Below are 20,754 nucleotides of genomic sequence, written 5' to 3' on the forward strand. Positions count from 1 at the left end.
TCTTTCTGGACGGACAGCGGGAACTGACAAACTCAGACAGCTCCTCTTTCTGGATGGACAGCGGGAACTGAGAAGCCACCAGGACTCTGTAACCCCAGTGGGATGTTAGTCAATGCTACTGGCCCCTGCATCGGCTGGAGGAAGATCCCCCACCACGGCTCACGCTCCTTCCTGCCTGTGCGTTTTAAGAAGGCTTGATCATCATCCATAGTTCACTGTTTCTCATCCACAGAGCTTGAGGTTTGACATAACCACCCTAAAGTAGGGAGAGGAGGTCCAACTGTGAGACAGAGGTGTTCTCACATCCCCAGAGCCCTTCACTCACACAACAAGGAATGTCCTCCCGTCATGCCACGGAAGGACTTTTGAGCCTCAGGATTCTGGCAGTCAGTACTTGCCTGGTTTATTTTCTACCTCTGTGTTCACCTGAGCTTCCTCTTGCTGTTTCGTTCCTCCCTGATTCACCCTGGTCTCTTCTGCATAACTTCTTAAACTACTTTTACTCTATATTTTATTTTCATTTTCTTAACTATGTGTCTATGTCTGTGTATGCCCTTGTAAGTGCTGGTACCTGTGGAGGCCAGAGATGTTGGATGTCCCTGGAGCTGCCTGATTGGGGTGCTGGGAACGTATCACGTGAGGGAAAGCGGGGTGATATGCCCTCTTACCCTCATGGTCACGCTGATCGCACTGTTCATGTTGCCTTTGTACAGCCAGCCATGCTTGGTGATCCCGCCCTTCTGAGACCCGAGGGAGGCAGCATCCTAGGAGGGAAGGGAAACCACGTCAATCTACTGCCCTGTGTAGATTATTTTCTGGGAGTTTCATCAACGGGAAAACCATTCCATCTGTGCCAAGTGGTCCAGTTACCACCAGTGCCTCTATGTCCCTCTAGAGGCTGTTTACCGGTGAATTCTAGATATCCTGTTCCCTTAAGGGTCGGGGTTAGTCCCGGCCAAATTTTTACTTTTGAGAGTTTAACGAGCCACAGGAACCACATACCACTCAGTTTTTCTGCCTCACCCGGTTTCATGAAAAAAGTTTTTGAGCGACACTCCTCCACGGTTAAAGGACAAAAGAAAATTCCTGAAATGCTTCCCAGAGGCTTGGTTCAGGGAAAGGTGAATAAAGAAAAGGAAACAGGAGGCCATGCAGGAAGGAGATGAAAAAAAAACAGGGTGAGGGAAAGAGAGGCAGACGCTGGAATAAAAATACAACTTTAAGGGAAGACCCTCCCTGTGAGATCTGGATGTGAGGCAGTGGGCACAGGACCAGGGCATGCCCCAGCCGCTGCCGGCACACACAGTCATGGACAGCTATAAACATGGCCCAACATAAAACTGTTAAGTTACTTAAAGCTTTTTCAGATTTTCTTTCCTGTAACTTGACCGCATCGTGTGTGGACTACACAGCTGACAGCGTCAGTCCGCGGTGACAAAGACTGGAGACGCCTGAGAGAGACCGTAAACAGACAGAGGTGACACTGCCAAGTCTTCCCTTAACCAAACCGAGAAGCGTGGGGAGGCCTGGCTCAGCTTTGTTGAGCCACCCTGATATCAGCGTTTGCGGTTTCGGCATTGTTGTGATTGGACTGAGAAATCGTTTCCCTGTCAAGGGTTTCCTAAGCTATTGGGCACCTCGACATGCACGCCTTCGCTTGGTCCTCCTGGCCATATAATCAGCACCTTTAAAATGGAGACTGTGTAGCCCTGGCTGGCCTAGAACTCGTTATGTAGACCAGGCTGGCCTTAACTCTCAGAAATCCACCTGCCTCTGCCCGGTGAGTGGTGGTTAGATTAAAAGTGTTCACTGTGGGCCACATTAACTTTTCTCAGAATTATTTCTGAAACACTATTGCTCCAGAATAGTTAGAAGATGTTTAGAAGATTACCTTCTAAAGATGGCTAACGCTGTACTCAGTATACAGCTGAAGAAAGGGAAAAGGGGAAAGGGTCTAAACCCGCGACGGGGCACCAACAGAGAGGAAGCGGAATATACGGAGGGGTCTGCGCTAAGTTTATGAGATTCCCTTCCTGAGCTGATAAAGGTCTCACCCTCTTCATACACTTCCCTGAGCACCGTCTTTCTCCAAGAGCTAGGGAGCTTACTAAAGTCAGACCGCACTAAAGCAGCCACTGGAGAAACAGCCATTTCACTTCCACTGTTGAAAAACAGCCGAAATTCAAGGTCTTGGGCATCTCGGTATCTCTTAGCAATGCGGCCAGATCCGATCCAAGCCCTTGCAAGTGATCTCAAAACAAAACACAAGTCAGAGAACATGAGATGCTGAGCAGTCCAGATAAAGCTGGGACCTGAAGCCAACCTAAAAATAGATTTTAAAAATTTCCTTTGCTTCATTTAAACATCCCCGTTCCTGTTTGGGCTGAAAGGTTGGCTCTTCTCTCAAAGCCTGCGCCATGGGAGTCTTGAGTGGGAAGAGAGACAGGGGGCAAGCGCCTACCTCGTCTTTGTCAGCCTCTTCGTCAACTTCATAGACATGGACCGGAAGTTTATCCAACTTGGCCACTTTGCTTTAAAAACAAGAAAGAAAAGTTGCTTTGTAACTGCATCATCAATAGAGTCTACATCGTCACCCATCAGAGGAACCAGCCCATAACCAGCCCAACAGTGGCCCCTGGCAAAGAATAACACAGGCCATGTCACTGCTTCTCAATGAACTGAGGAACCCAGTCAAAGGTCCACACAGCACCGTAGAAATGAAGGCACGGCTTGCTAGAGCGAGGAGGCCTATTAAATGCAAGGAAGTGGACTGGGTACTAATTAAAAGACTAGGTGGGACAATTCTTAATATTAAAATATGAGAGAAATATATTATCGGGGTCACAGAATTTTAAGTGATTAATGGTGGAAGGTGATGAAGGCATTAATGGCAGACAGTACCGACAGCTACAGCAGCAGTAGCTACAGTTACAGAACAGCTGTATGCTAGGTGTGCCGGGTACGTTACATATGCCCTGTGTCATGTAAGCTGGTGGTAGCTGTTGTCAGTCTTGACAGGGGAAACTCAGAGAGGGTAAAGGTAACCCAGACAAAACCCAGAGTCTGTAATCCTATTACAATGTTCCATTTGATGGGACATTCTTACTGATGCTCAACGGTAAAATCTCGCCACCGTTAAACTCCACCCCATAGTAAACATACACTCCACGAAGTCAGTTATCTTCCTACATGGAGACAGTTTGAGAAGACAATCCAGGAAGGTGGGTTTATTAGATCAAGTGGGAATTATTTCAAATCAACAAGTGAGCGCTGGGCAACCAGAGAGCTCAGAAGCCTATCCATGCAGGGAAAATAAAGTCGGCAGGGAGTGTTCCCTCTGCTGTTTAAAAAGGTGATCAGGAACTTGGCTGAACACTCTAAGGAGTGGCTGAGCCACACACGTAGGAAAACAAACAGAGAGGTCCAGAGAGAAAAGTACAAAGGGCTCGAAATCTCACTAAGGGAACAAACTCAAGAACGTACTAATTTGGGTTCAATGCAAGTTTCCAGGGGCGACAATGACCCTAAAAACAACCTGTCTCCATTTGCTCTGATCCAGCACCGGCTGCACTTCCCTTTGCCGACTGTGTGTGGAATGTGCTGTCTTCCAACAGTCCTCTGAGTAGACACACACACACACACACACACACACACCCTGCTTCCCTTTCTACAAATTTATCCCAATACAATTGCTTTCGGCGTGCTCGCAGTTAAAGCTTCAAAGCAGGTAAGGAACTGACCTGGGGAAACACTGTATAAGATTTGCTTTCTTAACACATTTATTTACCATAGCCTTCACGTGGTTCTTTCCAAAATATTCTTTTGAAGAAACACACACACACACACACACACACACAGAGAGAGAGAGAGAGAGAGAGAGAGAGAGAGAGAGAGAGAGAGAGAGAGAGAGAGAGCACTATTCTCAAGAATTAAGCTGGAACCAACCTAGGAAGGGATACACAGGATGAAATTGCTTTTGTATCTAAAAAAAAAATGAATGTAACTGGAAATACTCATATTACAGCAATTATACCAGGTCTAAAAAACACAAATACATATGTTATGTGGAGCCTAAAGATTACATAGATACATAAAAATCATGGAGGCACAGATGACATGAAAGAAGGTGCCCGAGGACGTACGGGATGGACAGGAAAGGGGAGAATATGCTCAAAGCACAGTACATGCTTGGATGAGAGGCGCTATGGAGCCAGGAGCGTGTGCAGCGGATGTGAACACAAGAAAGTGGACGGGGTGTGTTAACACAGAGAAGACAACGGTGGGAGGGGCAGCAGAACAGTGTAAGGAGGACTGGAGATGCTCAAAGACGTGGAGGAAATGTCAGGATGACACTCGTTACCTCATACAGTTAATAAATGCGGACAAGTGTTCAGTCCAATAACCATAAAACCACACTGCATCATAGTTCACTACAGTGGCCTTATCTCTTACACACCTCAATGGAAACTTTCTGGCTCTCCGAACAGAATCGAGCCACCTCTATGTGCTGTTCACCCCATCAGAATATGACATCTAGTCTTGCAATCAAAAGATATTACCATGCACACAGAAATCTCCTGTGCTCTCACAACCACTCTGACTGTGCAAATGAAGCCACACGTCTTCCTCAGCACACACACGCCTGAAGCCCACTCACCTCGGAAGCTGCCGAAACTCTCCTGAGTAATCTTCATATTTGTACGTCACGAGATGCCAGTCAGAGTTGTAGGTTTTGATGCACTGTGGGGGATTTAGAAAAAAAAAAAAAAAACAGAGATACAGAAATCAGGTGACTTTCCGCAGAGTCAGACCCTAGAGACATTCCAAAGTTCTACCATCAATTATCAACCGTCAAAGCTCTACCTGCAGAGTCTCCAGGAGGTGTGAGACTTGGAACCAGTGAAATATGACCCTTGGGAAAGATACTGTTTCAAGTAATCAATATAAATGATCTGACAGCAGTTTTTATATGGAGACATTGAAATGGCAATTACTATCCCTGGCTTATAATCTATTTTTTATATAAAAGAAAGTTATGCTGCTATGGTGGTCTGAATGAGAATTGCCCCCTAGAGGCTCATATATTTAGATGTTTGGTCCCCAGTTGGTGGAACTGTTTGGGAAGGATTAGGAGGTGCGGTCTTGTTGGAGAAGGTATGTAGAGTTTTGAGGTTTCAAAGCCAGCATCATTCCCAAAGCCTCTCACACAGGCTCATACTTACGAGTCACTATGTAAATTCAGTGTGTGTGTGTGTGTGTGTGTGTACTGCGGGCACTCCACTGCTAAGCTTCCTTTAGTGACACTAGTGTTCACACACTGCATCAGAACTACCTCACTGCATGACTACACAGGAGCAAGGTGCCCTTCGCCCACTGCCGTGGGCACCCGTCTGAGGACTGTGTAGTCTGATGATTTACAGGGCTACATCTTTGCATATGAATGGGTGGAATTCAGCAGCTGAAGGCCCCACTTGTTAAAGCCCGCTTAGTCCACGTGAAATTCTAGATGGCTAGCTCTTGACATACACAAAAGTGGGGAGAGAAAAAGAGCGTAAAAAGATGTATTTGTGCCAGATCTCATTATGGGGCTGGGGGGGGGGGGCAGGGTAAAACTGTCTGTGAACAAAGCCCCTGTTCTTATCCCACTTCATTTACAGCAATTGTTTGAGCAGTCACCAACTCACAACAGTGACAACAATCGGTGCTTATTTTAATTTTAACTTTTCTTACACAGTAAGCAACCTTGCTTCAAACGATACCAAGGGAAGGCAGTGTGGGTGTTTTAGATTATTCTCTGGAGGTAGAATAAACAGGAGGGAAGGGCCAAGAGCAGGGTCAGACAGGGGAGGTGAGAACTTCTCCCCCTTTGACCACACAACTATAAACATTTTTAAAATGTTATTTTATTCTTACAAATGCTTTTTCAAAATTTCCAGCAAAACTCTCACACCTGGGTTTCAGATACCACATTCAAAATTAGAACCCAAAGTCCCGGAATATGGCTTTGCGAAGTCACATGTGGTTACGGGTTTTCCTACAGCTGCGCCCCTCGGAGGCAGGCATGACTCTGTCTAGCACACCCCTACTGTCTTTATCCGGCTATGATGGTCTCGCAAGAGCCTGCAAGTCAAGCCACAGCCCCAACTTCTAACCAGACATGAAGCCACCCGGAGGCACAGGCATGTTCCCAGGTGATGAGAAGCAAGGAGGAAGGACAAAGGGGGTAGCATGAATGTTTTTATGAATGGAATATATGAATACTCACCTGTTTACAACTTCAAGCAAAATGGGGAAATGCAATGCCTAAATATTTAAACTTGTAAGGACTCACTGGTTAAAGAAGTAGCCACCAAGCCTGAGAACCCGAGTTCAATCCTCTGGAGGCCCATGTTGGAAGAAGAGAACGAACTCTTGCAAGTTGCCTTCAGACCTCCATGTGTGCACGGTGTTTATGTACACACACACACACAAACATACATACACACATGCACACACACACATAAAATAACCTGGGCTGGAGGCATGGCTCGGGAGTTAAGAACACTTATTGGTCTTGCAGAGGACACAGGTTCAGCTCCCTCCTCTGACCTCCATGTGTGCCAGCACGAATGTGGTCTACATACATGTGCAGGTAGAACACTCATACACATGAAATAGGTACAGCTAAATAAGCAATAATAAAGAACAAACAAGTCTTTCAAAAATGCCACTGAGGGTTCTGCCCACCCTAAAACAACAACAACAACAACAAAAACAAAAACCCAACTTTCTCATGAGTTGGGAGAACTAAGTGATGATTTTTGTCACATGCTCTAAGGCAGATGTCAGCAAACCTTCTGTGGACATCAAGAGAGTCATAACCCAGTGATTTTCAGGATTTCACTGTCTCTACTCAAGTCGGTTGTATTATGACTACAGCCCAACATGTAAACAGATGGGCAAGGCCATGTACCGATAAAACATCAGCCATGAAAACAGGCTGCGGGCCAGATTTTCTCTGAAGTCACATTTTCCAAAGCCTGCCTTTAAAGAAATGGTTTTATCTGTAGAAATATAACTAGTCTGTGCATGGAAGCCTATATAAACACACCTAGTGTGTGTGTGTGTGTGTGTGTGTGTGTAAGCCTGTATAAACACACCTAGTATGTGTGTATAAGCCTGTATAAACATACCTAGTGTGTGCGTAGGCTTGTATAAACACACCTAGTATGTGTGTGTAAGCCTGTATAAACATACCTAGTGTGTGTGTGTAAGCCTGTACAAACACACCTAGTGTGTGTGGAAGTCTATATAAATACACCTAGTGTGTGTGTAAGCCTGTATAAACATACCTAGTGTGTGTAAGCCTGTACAAACACACCTAGTGTGTGTGTAAGCCTGTATGAACACACCTAGTATGTACATCAAAGGCACTAGTGTGGTGAAAAGGAAAGGGACAGGACACTATCTTTACAGAAAGACAGAACACTGCTTTAAACACTTTAGATGCAGACTTATTTTTTTTTTTACATCTCCACTAAAACTCTCTTATTTAATTGGTCTTCACCTTAAAAGCACAGCTGACCTGCAGTTCTACTGATAGGAACACACTTCCTCTAAATACCACATAGAAAAGGGCCTAACTCATTTTTTAACTATATTGTGCACGCGCGTGTTTGTGTCTGTGCTTGTGTGTGTCACAGACAGGTGTGAGGGTCAGAGGTTTTCTCCTCCGTGTGGGTCCTGGGGATCAAACTGGTGTCAGGGATCTTTCTCTACTGAGCCATCTTGCTGCCCCCAAACTCATTTCTAAAGGAAGAAACTCTTCAAGAAACAAAATTACAGAAACTAACTAGTTTCTTCTACCTAAAAACAGCTGAAGGAATAAAACACACACACAAGGGAAGCGAAACCACACAATCTAGTAATGATGTCTCTTGGTTCAGGCTATGATCTGTGTGCTCAAACACAGATAGAGTGATTTTATCGCACACAGATCGGGGCGGTCAGGTGTGGATATCATCACCTGGTTAAACATATGAGCGGAGCGAAAGATCCCATGATGCACTGCTGAATCAACCACTACCAACTGTATTAATGACGAAAGTCCCCACTAAGGACAGCGATCCCCTTACGAGCCACCCTTTAGTCTATGTCCACAGGGTCAACTCTGGAGACGCAGGTATTTGGGACCATTCCACACACCCAAAACACCCCATCTGAATTCTTGTCATCAAACTATCATCAGCTCTTTGACAACATCCATTAAAATAACAAGATTCGCGGAAAGGCAGGGGTGGAGGGAAAAATCTTTACAAAGCACGTGATGCGGAGAAAATGAAAACCTACCTCAGTGACAAATAAGCTCTGTGCCTCCTCCTCTGCGTTCACGGGGACCGTGGAGCGCATGTACCGCCCCTGCCGCCTCAGGATGGCTGTCTGTGAACAGAACACAGGAAGAGCTGGTGAAGATGGAGGGTCGGGCTAACAGTGCAGCCGAGGGGCCTGCCTGTGAAGACGGAGAACTGGGCTAACAGTGCAGCAGAGGGCCCTCCCTGCCTGTGAAGACAGAGAGCCAGGTCTACAGTGCAGCCGAGGGCCCTGCAATAGGACCAGAGCATACAAAGTACCTCCAGTTTCCCCCAGCAGCTGAGGACAGCGGCCTCCTGAGGTCACTGGCAACAGCTCCAGGTGAGATTCTGAAGTTCCAGCACCCAGATTAGGTAGCAGTGCAGGCTAATCAATCACTCATTATTAAATGACTCTACAGACCAGGAAGAAAGCCACCCCTTGCCTCTGAAGATTAGAGCTACCCTTGCTTCGGGAGATTCCAGTCGTACATTTTTATTTTATTAGCACCGACTTACATACCGACTAAAAGTCACGAATTTCATTCTGCCATCTCCATACGTACACACCACATACTGTGACTGTGCCCATAAACGCACCTGTTACCCTTTTCTGGTCTTTCCTCCAGTCAGTCTCTCTTTCGTCTGGATTCTTAAAAAAACCAACCACGCAAACAACAAAACACCTCTAGATTCTACATGACAGGAAATGTGTGACATTTGCCTTCCGAGTCTGCCCTACCCCACTGCTGTGAAAACACACACCTCTGTTCTCCACGCTGGATAAGACCCCACTACGAACAGCTACGGTGAGCAGCTGTTCTGGACCGACTCCAATCAGACTGTCACAGATAGACCTGTGCGTAGCTCTACTTTTACATTTCTGAGGAACCTCCACTCTGACTTCCACAGTGGCTGGTCTAATTCACAGTCCCGCCAACAATGTATATGGGTCCATTTCTCTCCAAATTATTGATTTTATCATTCTATTTATTTATTATTTCTTTTATTCTATGTGCACAAGTGTTTTGCCTATATTGGATGTATGTGTACCGTATGCATGCCCAGCGTCCACAGAGGTCAGAAGAGGGTATCAGATTTCCTAAAACTCAAGCTACAGATGTCTGTGAGCCTCCGCATGGGTGCTGGGAACCGAACCTGCATCCTATGCAAGAGCAGCAAGTCACCTCTCCTGCCCCCATTTTTTCCTCAATGATAGCTGCTCTTACTGGGGGTAAGATAAAATCTTAACCAAATTTCTGTTTGTATTTGCCCAATAAATAGCTTAAACATTTTTTCATGTATTTACTGGCTATGTTTACTTCTTCATTTGAGAGCTCCTGAATTCATTTGTCTACTTATCATTTGGTTTATTTTGTGGGTTTAAATTTTGTTTCAGTTCTTTAATATGGATGCTAATCTTGAAAGAAGAAGGAGCAACTGTCAAAGACTTTCTCCACACTTTGGGGTGGGTGGCTCATCGCTCTGGTAACTGTTTCTTTTGCTGTGTAGCTTCTTGCAATCCCATCTGTCAACTATTGTTATTTTCTGGACCGCCATGGTTTCAGACTTTCAGGTTTTCCCTGGGCTGCTTTCTCTAGCTGTTGCTGCTTCGCTTATATTTCCTCACAGCAGGCCAATCTTCGAGAGCCATCTTGAAGCCAGTATTTAGATGGTGGTTTCCTCACTATATAAAGAAACGGATGCATCTCTTGTCCTCCACCCAAGTTCTGTGCGGTGAATTATTTATCTACTCTGCCCCTGGGGAACTCTTACGACCCGGGTCTTAGTTTCTTAGTGAATATTTCAAACAAATGGTGACCTTCACTGTAAAACTGTTTTCAAGGAATGCTGGAGACACACGTGATCATAAACATGGGAATGCTAGAGACATGCATGAACATAAACATGAGAATGCTACGACATACGTGATCATAAACATGGGAATGCTAGAGACATGTGTGATCATAAACATGGAAATGATAGGGACATATATAATCATAAACATGGAAATGCTAGGGACATACATGATCATAAACATGGGAAAGAGGGAGCCGGGCGGTGGTGGCGCACGCCTGTAATCCCAGCACTCGGGAGGCAGAGGCAGGCGGATCTCTGTGAGTTCGAGACCAGCCTGGTCTACCAAGGGAGTTCCAGGACAGGCTGCAAAGCTACAGAGAAACCCTGTCTCGAAAAACCAAAAAAAAAAAAAAATGGGAAAGAGGTGCAAACTGCTATAGAAGGCCTCAACACAAGACTTGCACAAAACCACGCCAGTCAGGATTCTAGCACGGAGGGAGGGATGGGCTCACAGTTCCATAGCTGAAGAGTCATGGACTATTGTGAGATGTCTTTCTGTAAGCTATGAATATGTGTTGCTCTCATTGGTTGATAAATAAAGGTGCTTTGGCCTATGACAAGGTAGGATACAGCCAGGTGGGAAATCAAGCAGAAATTCAGGAGAAGAAGGGTGGAGTCTGGGAGATGCCCTCCAGCTGGCCAAACTGGTAATGTCATACTCACGTGGCAATACTTAGATTAAAAGAAGTGTTAATTTAAATGTAAGAGCTAGCTAGCAATTAGCCTGAGTCATCGGCCAAGCATTTATAAGCAATATTAAACCTCTGAGTAGCTATTCGGGAACTGGTGGGTAGGAGAAAAACCTCCAATTACAATTGACAGAGAGGCTGCCGGAGACAGCAGGCTGGTCAGTTTTCTTTAGGAGTGTAGGTCCATGTTCAATGAATGGTTCCAAGTCCATGAAGATACAGGAAGCACAAACTGGACTCAAAGTGAACTCGGTGGGCTACATGGCCAGGAAGTTAGGATGGAGTGGGGTCTGAAGGTGGGAAGACTTGGGGTGAGGTGTAGGGGTAAATATGATCAAAACATTGTACGCATCATGAAAATCTCAAGGAGTTGGTAAAAACATATTTCTAAAAATTCCACTATTTTGAGACACTGAAACAGTAGAAGATGGCCATAGAGAGGGACCATATTATACAGAGAAAAATGCCCCGCTACCCCAAGGCAGTTACAACACAGGAGAAGAGGCCATTGTAGATACAGCCTCCCTGGATAACAACTAAAGCAGAAGCAGTCAGCCGGGCCTGGACCAGAGAACCAATGCTGCCAAGTTACTGGGCTCCGGGGTGGTTTGTTGCTCAACAGAAAAATCAAACATGGTGGTAAGGGAGCAGGAGCGGCCGAGCAGCACAGTGCTGAAGAAGGCTGTACTCACAGGATGGAGCACGCCTGAGAGACACTCTGCTGCAACCCGGTTTCCTTTGACTCAGCTGGTGCCCCAAAGAGGTCACGTGACTAGGTAAAAAGTGGGTATCCGCTGAATCCCAAGTGCAAACTGTAGTGTCTTCCCTTCATGAAAAATATTCTAACAATCACTTAAGAGCTCAGCATAAATATTTACCTATCTAGCCAAACCTTGTCTGGGTCCTGGCCTTCCTCCAGATGAATCCGATGGCTAAAGATACAATATTTAATAAGACATATCTGCTACTCTCATGAAACACATACAAGAGAAGGAAATACGTCTTAGAGTACTCCATCCAGAAGGGCATCCGGACAGGGGCACTGAATTCCAGGATGACGTGGAAGAAAACAGCGGGGCTCCAAATCCAACAGAATAGAACATCAAACAAAGGTGTATCGGTCTTTACGCTGAAATGGTGAAGGATGGGTTCAAGTTGTATCAAGAACGGGCAAGGGAGACACCTAAAGATAAGACCAAAACAAAATGAACGAGATCACCTATGTTTTTAAAAAATAGGGCTGGACTGGGAATGGAGACCAGTTGGTTGAGCGCTTGCCTCACCTGGGCAAAGCCCTGGGTTTGAGTAAACTAAGCCTGAGAGCACATCATGCCTGGAGCCCCAGTCCTTGGAAAATAGAGGTGGGGGAACCAAAGGTTCAGGGTCATCCTCAGAAGTATAGCGAGTTCCAGACCAGCCTGGGATACATGCACATGAGATGGGTGGGTGGGTGGGTAGGTGAGTGGGTGGGTGGATTCATGGAAGGAAGGATGGATGGATGGATGGATGGATGGATGGATGGATGGATATATAGACAGACGACAGACAGTCTAGGACTAAGTATATTTTCTCTGTCAAATACTGCCTTTGAACTCCAACTGACTTTCAGCTAAACCTACCACTTTAATCAATCAGGGGATAAATCAGGTCACAGAAAGAGCAGGACCTGTGTAGTAGGCTGGAATCCTTCAGGTCAGATCCCCTGAGGGTCTAGCGGACTTGTCATGAATGTAGAAGTCGCCACTAACGCCACCAACTATCGTCTTCATGACCTTCACTCTAAGCCCAGTCTCGACAATTCACTTCTTTATAACACGCTTTCCATTTTGACTTTCTTAACACGGAAAAGACACAAAGCCAACAAAAATATTGAGATTGGCTATTTTTTTTAAAAAGAAATTCCAACGTACTTTAATAAAATACTATTTTTGCTTTTCTTGTGGAGTCAGCAAATGCACATCAGTTCCCTTCAGTCTGGTCACATTGACCAAATATCTGGTCTATGAGCCTGAAGAGTTGATGCTTGACCCTATCATTCAGTAACTTCAAAACAATGTCCCTGAGACCTGTTTTGGCAGCTGGGACATTATCCAGCATTCTCCTGCAGGCACATGCCTTTTCCTCTCCTAGATTCTGAGTTCCTTTAAGGCCAAGTGCCATCTCCCCTGCTTGTATCTCTGCGATGAATACCCGATAAATGTTTCAGGAATGAAGAAAACAGTCAATGGGGACAGAAAAGGGAACTGCCAATCACCACCCATTACTGCATATAAGGTTTTCCTATGAAGACTGAATGCTCTCTGATCCATTATATAAATCGACAAGGGACGTCTAAGCACAAGCTAATGTTCTATTTTAACATCTCTATAGATTTTGTGTATTAAAAATTACTTTCAGACCATTGTCTTCTCTATGCCAAACCAATTAACATTAAATTTCTATAGTTTCATTTATCGGACTTATAAAACAGTTCAAGTCAATCTCCTAAGAGCTACTCAGCGAGTACCAGAGCCCTTCTAAAGAATGAGCTAAGTTTCTCTCTAACACTGTACAGGGGCTTCTACCGCACAGCACGGGCCGGCCTGGAATTCACAACACACCGCAGGGTGGCCCTAGCTCACGGCCTTCCTGCTGCTGAGCCCAAAGGCGTGTGCAGCCATGACGAGCTTGTAGCCCCATTCCTGTCCCTTATAACCACTTTTGATAAAGGACAGGTCTTTATCCAATTTCCAAACACGAACATCAAAAACGGTAAATAACAACCCCAGTGTTTGTTTTCTTCTCAATGAATCTCCTGCTTGCTTTACGACATGGCGTAAATTACCTCATCTTTCCTGTTTATTTCCCTCATCCACAGCAATGGGGACAACACGACTCTTTCTCTCTGTAGAGGTTAAAGGGAGGCCAACTCGATGCAACTTTGAAGTCTCCACTAATTTAAGGTAGTTTATAAGGTGTCCTAATACAAATGCTCCACTCTTTGAATGTTTAAATTACAGCATCACTCAGTGATCTTGAAGGACTGGGTCTAAGACCTCCCATATATCTTAGGTGGGCATCTGAACAGAGCCTGGCTTACTGCCCTGTGTAACTCTCAGTCTCTCCCGGCTGCTTCTCACACCTCCTTCGGTACTGGGCTGTATAAACAGCTGCTATGCTGCACCTCTTAGGGGACAGTCACACACTGTCTGCCCAGGCTCTTTTCTCCAAATATTTTCAGCTTGATGTCGTCTGAATCCACAGACAGGGAATCTGGGGAAATGGAGACCCAGTTATATCTCTGTCCTACTAAGAAAGTGTTTAACAGGAAAGGGGACAGGAGACTTTCTCACACTGTGAGAGGTGGCTGGCATCTGAAGACTGAAGTATAGTTAAGCACCCCCCAATAACTAGCAAGATGGAAACCTCTGAGTTTAAAACACAACTTAGAAATAAAAACTTTCCATCTGCTGGTGTGGCTAAATACCGACGGCCTTTGACGCTGGGAAACCCCTGGTTTACTTTCTCCAGGGACAGACTAGCTTCTCATGAGGAATTCCAAGGAACCAGCGCAACAGTTGAAACTGAAGGAAGGAGAAATGTCCTCTGCCCCAAAGGCACTTTGAAGGAAGTGTGGACCCTGGAGAGCCCCAAGCCAAACTCTTCATTTTCATGGAATGCAGTGGGACCAACAGCCTTGTCACCAGACCCAGGACTACCATCTCCTAGTAGGGTTTAAAATTCAAACATTCAAGTAGATTATTTTTACTTTAAGAACTTTTCTCTTGATTGAAATGACTCCCTCCAAACATTTTGATGGTCCCCAGCTAGCTATAAGGTCAGAGTAGGAAAGTTCTGAGCTGTGTGGACCATCTGGGGAGAGGGGGGGAACACAGCACGGCAGGCAACAGTTCCTTACCTGGCAACTCCCCCTGTCCTGGCTCTGCCCCAGGAAAGGCTGCAATCCTATCTACTGAGATTAAACTCTGTCCAGACCCCAAGGGGATGAGGGGATCTATCTTACACATGTGACCGTAAACACTACCCACTACCCCCCCCACTACCTCTCTCCACCCCCTCCTCCACTCCCCACCCTCTCGCCCCCACACCCATAAGCTCAGGTTCCAAGGAGGAGAAATCTGAAGCCAACCATTTCTTTAAACTTCCTAAGGCAGAATCTGAGGAAGGACACTGGGAAGGGTTCCGAATAGAAGCCAGGAAACCCAAGAGCTCTCGAGGGGAGGTTTGCCTCTCCTCCTCTGTGTAATCCTGGAGAAAGCCTGAACTTTCCACCATCCATAAACTGGCCTTTTAGGACCTCCAGGTTTCCTCTGTGGGAATTCTGAGTCCCGCCCCTTCCCAACAGCTGAGTGCTGGCAACCAGTCTATGAGAAACCCAAAGAGGGGGGAAATTTCAGTAAAAAGAGAAAAGGTGAACACCGCATGTGTTTTGACTTACAATGCCCAAGTTACTTTTCAGAACCAAACACAAAGCCGGAAGACTCACTATATGGTTCAAAAAAAATACGAACTGCCGAAAGCACGGAGTCGGGTTTCATCTTTATTTTCTACTCCCCTCCGCTCCACACCGCTGGTTACTCACTTGACGACGTCATAAACTATTCAAAGAATACTCCTACTTCCTGGGGAGGAAGTATGCATATCCACTGTGCATATAAATATCACACGTTATAAGATTTTAATTAGAGGCCTGAACAAAGGGCCCACCCTTCCCCCAGGGACCCCGAGAACAATGAACTGGAGAAGAGACCTCAGAGAAGTGGGTGGGCTCTAACCTAAGCCAGCTGCAGGGCTGGTGATGATCCAGGAGCAGAAAGCTGGGGGTAGCCTCACTCAGACAGAAAAACAGACGCCAAGGACAGACAGAAGAGGGCGTGTGGCTGCTCTCCCAGGAGAAGGGAGAAGGGGCACTGGGCAGACAGCCTTGGGTGGGTCGTCTTGGCTCAGCCACTGGTGAGAAACACTGGGTCAGAGAACTGTAGGCTCTTCTTCACTAGGGTCTCAAGTAACACAGGCTAGCCTCAAACTCACTTGGTAGCCAAGGCTGGCCTTGAAGTTCCCTTCAGTCTGCACGTCCCAAGTGCTGGGATTATAGGCATGCGCTACCACGCCTCCAAAACGTGACCGGCTTTGAGAGCCGCCTCACAATCTGTTGCAGAACGTGGCAGATTTATCACTATTTTGGCTTTATTTATTCATAGGATTATCCCTTCGGACCGCTGCAAATTTTAGGCATTTATCTGAGAAATCACGGCTCCATTTACACGGAAAAGGACAACGCCTAGTCGGTGAAAGCTACCTGAGGGAAGGGAGAGAAATGAACAGCACAAAGAGCGCCAGGAGACGCAGAAGACACGGGGCTCTTGAAACTGGTGTCCCCCGGCCCAGCCCACCACCTTCCTCACATGAGAAAGCCCGAGATGGGTTTTTTTTTTTGTTAATTATTAATATGTTCAGTCAGTCCAAAGGAATGCAGCATCCACATCAATGTTTTAAAGTTATCTCCAGTTTCAACTACGGTTTATTATCAGGAGGGCTCCCTACTCCCCTTCCCTCCCTCTCTAGGCCTGACCAGCTGTGCGGTGTATCGTGTGTCTGGAGAACTCTGTCACTCTGATGTCTCCTGGAAAGGCCACGTGGCTGGGTTGGTCTGTACATTGAATGTTTTTGGATCCAGGGCAACGTCAAAACCGCAGCAGGAGAGGATTCTGGGAACGGTGCTGCAGCTGGCTGACTGCACACAGAAGCGATGGCGACTCTCCAAGGATCGGCAGAAACATTTGTTCCAAAGCACATGAGCTGCTCATGAATGACCCCAGCACCAAGCTACGCTGGAAACTCACATTCATGCAGGGCATTCCCACACCACACACCTCCGAGTTCCTGTCCCAGCCTTCCATGCCCACACGGAGTCTGTTCACCTCTAACGACGCCATTCACAGAGAAGCGGCCCCTCCCCCACCCCACTGTTTAGATCACCTGTAAGAGCCTGGAGAACGAATTCCATTTAGTGTAGGGAGAAATTTAATTTGAACTCCCAGAAAGGGGCTGGAGAGATGGTTAACAGCACACACTGCTCTTTGCAGAGGTGGGGAGACCAATTCCTAGCACCTCCTGGCCAGCTGACAAAAGACTGCAACTCTAGCTCCAGGGAAGCCAACACTCTCTGACCCCCTCCGACAATGGCACACACATGCACACACCCCACGCACACTCCTCCAGGGCTGGAAACACGGCCCGGTGGTTACAACCCTCTTCCAGAAGGTTCACTTCAGTCACGTGGCTCACAATCGTCTACAACTCTAGCTCCTGGGGCTCCTAGGCTTCTAACCTCCACTGGCACCAGCACTCACACGCACCAACACACTTTGTCAAGAATTTAAAAATAATTCTAGGGGAAGAGACAGAAATCTTTAATAAATAAATAAATTAAAAAAAATAAAAATAAAAATAATTCTAGATAAACACGGAAAACTCCAAAACGATAGCCTTCGGAAGAACAACTTACAGTGCACAAAGGATGACCCGACAAAGACAGAAGAAAAGTCCATTTCTCGTGATCTTCCGGGGTCTGCTGTCACCTGACAACGACTCTCTTAAGAATATGGGTTCTTGGGCTGGAGAGATGGCTTAGAGGTTAAGAGCACTGACTGCTCTTCCGGAGGTCCTGAGTTCAATTCCCAGCAACCACATGGTGGCTCACAACCATCTGTAATGAGATCTGGTGCCCTCTTCTGACCTGCAGGCATACATGGAGGCTGAACACTGTGTACATAATAAATAAATAAATCTTTAAAAAAAAAAAAAGAATATGGGTTCTCTCTCCGTAGCTACTCTGCGACCCCCCACGTTTCCACCCTTGGGGCTCTCTGTCCCTGCAGCAGTGAGGTGATGGCGGCTTCCCCTCCCGGTTTGTTTTGTTTGATGATTCTGGGATCAACTCCGGGGCTTCATACACACCAGGCCAGCAGATCTACACCCATGCCACAGTGCAGCCTGGGCTACTGGTGCATCTCTGTCCTGCACCTGTCCCGCCTCCTCCTCCTTCCTAGGAGCAGGTGCCCACCCAGCTTCTGTCTCCCACATTGGAGGTTAGCTGGTCCTTTCTCTTGGTCCTGACTTCTAGTTCTGTGTGGGCATGAGAGAGTTCAGGCTGTCAGCACCTGGATACGCTAGTGGATGCTGAAATTTACATAACAGGATGTCATGGACTGTGACTTATGCAATGACAATGAACCTGCTTTAAACTCTGGCGTCTTACAAGTACCCACAATGCTTTCTTTTATCTCCTCTCCTCGGTGTTTAGCAGTGTGAAATTGGGGCTTCTGCTCTGTGTGTATAGCCCTAAGCCCCAGACAAAACCACCGAATATCCTCACACAGGCTATGAGAATTCATTACGTACATGTTCTCTTCAACCCAGCCAGAGGCCGACCTCCTGAGAAGCCAGCTAGTCCTTCCCAGATCATTCCACAGTGGAAACTCATCACTCACTTTCTTATACTTGAACAGAAAGAAAACTCTCACCTCCTAAAGGCCATTCTGAAATGTCAGTTCAGAAACATTGTATATCAACTTTTCCAGGTAGGTCCAGCCCTAGACATGAACGTCTATCCCACCTTGGTCACATAAAATCACACTGACGGACACCAAATTCCAGGTGACAAATTTTCAAGGAATTTACAAAAAGAACATTTTTAGTAAAAAGTCAAAAATGAAGTCCTGAGATTGCTTCATTGTGGGGGGAATACCTATCAAGGGAAAAACAGTGCTGAAAAATATTTTCTTTTCCAAACGGTAGATGGGAAATGAGATCAGGGATTTCCAGGCCTTTGTAAGTCCTGGCGCTTGGCTTCCTCTCCAGGCCACTGGTTCGCAGATAATTATCGGTTGCGTGTGAGTGAAAAGAACCAGGGGGAAAGTAAAAATCAAGATGTTACTGACAGGGAAATGGAGTTCCCACATTTCCCTATACAATCCTGAGGCCACGCAAAGGTTGTCCTGAATCTAAACACTTCCTAGAACTGGTGTTCCTTCATCATCTCCAGCTGCATCTTAAATTCTCCCGGTCAGGCGTGGACGATGCACCATGGGTCTCTCAAGACGGGGTTCTCCTGAGGTACGACACCTCATTCTGACTCTGCAAGCAGACCCACACCCATGTTTAGCTAGGAATCCTATAACCAAACACTCTTTTTAAAGAATGTGGTGTGCCGAGGTGTGGCGATACACACCCATAGCATCTCCCTTCCTTTCCCACCACAAGCAAACACCGTGACGTTTGCTCATCCACGGACAGACATCCTTTTCCTGCAACTCGGGCAGCTACAGAACATCTTGCACCGTCGTCTTTTGCATCGTGGCTCAGATCTTCAGATACGAACTCGGAAGTGGAGTAAATGCTCTCTCCACTTCCCCATACAAACATCATCCCTGGCTTATAGCAGACGCCTCGGTCTAACGTTCATGAAATAGGAATGACACCCATAAATTATCTCCTGACTGTCTTTTAGGCTCCATGGCAATACAAAATTACACAGGCAGCGGTAACTCAGGGAACCAGCCAGGAGACACTTGAAGGTGAGACGGAGTGGACAGATGAAGATGGTTACATATGTCACTTCTTCCACCAGCACAAGGTCCTGCCGTCTCCACCGAGTTCATGACTGGCAGGGACAGTACTTTCCACTGTGCAAACCCTGCCATCCTTCAAGCAATGAATCATTTTTATTGATACAAAACATTTTGATGAAAAAAGGTTATCACTCACAGCCTGTTAAAATTTTCCCTCTGAGTTTGCTCGTTGGAAAGTCCAAGGTTATACCAACTACCAATTTTGAAAACACTATAAAATTTTAGGAACAAAAAGATCCATTAGCCACCAGAAAGTATACTCCTCTTAAGACCTGATTTAAATGGCTAAAAAAAAAAATGAAAGACAGGGTCTCATTCAGTGGTCCCAGCCGGCCTGAACTTGCCAGGCAGACGAGGCAGACCTTGAACTCACAGCCACTTGCCTGCATCTCTGCCTCTCAAATCCTAGGACTTACCTATGCCCAACTTACCTATGTCTTTTTAACTTAAGAAATTCACCAAACTGAATCGCTGATCTGATAGGCATTTTCAACATATATCTATTCCCAGTGTTCAAATTATCAGGGATTAGAGGTCTGTGCAGACAAAGGGGACGGACAGCAGGCGGGACAGAAACACAGAAGAGTGGTATTGGACTGAGCCCTGCTCAGGCCCACAGCAGAGAGATGACATTAGGTCAGAAAGAGCAGCAGGCAGTGACAGACTATACAACATACTAAACATTTACATACACAGGACATAAAAGAATCAGGGAGAGGCCACAGTGGACTTAAGTAGTTTCAGAGGACATGAGATTTCAATTGGCTTCTAAAGGAACTCGAGAACCTGCGGGCCAGGAGAGCCACAAGTCCCAGACAGACAGACAGCACTGACCCCAAAGGACCAGGATGGGAGTCTTAAAAAATATGTCCCATGACACTCCTGTCCCGTGTCCCGTGACACTGCTGCCCCCGTGTCCCGTGTCACTCCTGTCCTGTGTCCAGTGACACTCCTGTCCTGTCCCTTGCTGAGGAAGATCATCTCATTTGCTTTGTAACTATCTGACATGACTCTTGTTTTCTTTTCTTTTTTTTTTTTTTAAATGCATTTCATGTTTCTTAGCCTTTCATTTCAACAACCTCATCCTTGGGTAAGTACATCTACCCAATAGCCTTTTTTTCTATACACTCCATTGGGGGCTGGAGAGATGGCTCAGAGGTTAAGAGCATTGGCTGCTCTTCCAAAGGTCCTGAGTTCAATTCCCAGCAACCACATGGTGGCTCACAACCATCTGTAATAAGGTCT

At 46.2% G+C, this 20,754-nt stretch overlaps 1 protein-coding gene across 16 annotated transcripts in view; it reads right to left on the minus strand.

The window, feature by feature from the left end:
• Dock9 (dedicator of cytokinesis 9) overlaps window positions 1-20,754 on the minus strand; it is a 250,768-nt gene that overhangs the window by 106,958 nt on the left and 123,056 nt on the right. For all 16 annotated transcript variants that reach the window (XM_026783249.1, XM_026783247.1, XM_026783251.1 and 13 more), the window contains exons 3-6: window positions 8,329-8,418; window positions 4,658-4,740; window positions 2,462-2,531; window positions 669-764 (exon numbers count right to left, since the gene is read on the minus strand). In XM_026783249.1, coding sequence (XP_026639050.1) covers window positions 669-764; window positions 2,462-2,531; window positions 4,658-4,740; window positions 8,329-8,418 — 339 coding nt within the window. The remainder of the gene's footprint in view (window positions 1-668; window positions 765-2,461; window positions 2,532-4,657; window positions 4,741-8,328; window positions 8,419-20,754) is intronic.

Source organism: Microtus ochrogaster, chromosome 17 (genome assembly GCF_000317375.1).
Source record: "Microtus ochrogaster isolate Prairie Vole_2 chromosome 17, MicOch1.0, whole genome shotgun sequence".
Lineage (NCBI taxonomy): Eukaryota > Metazoa > Chordata > Mammalia > Rodentia > Cricetidae > Microtus > Microtus ochrogaster.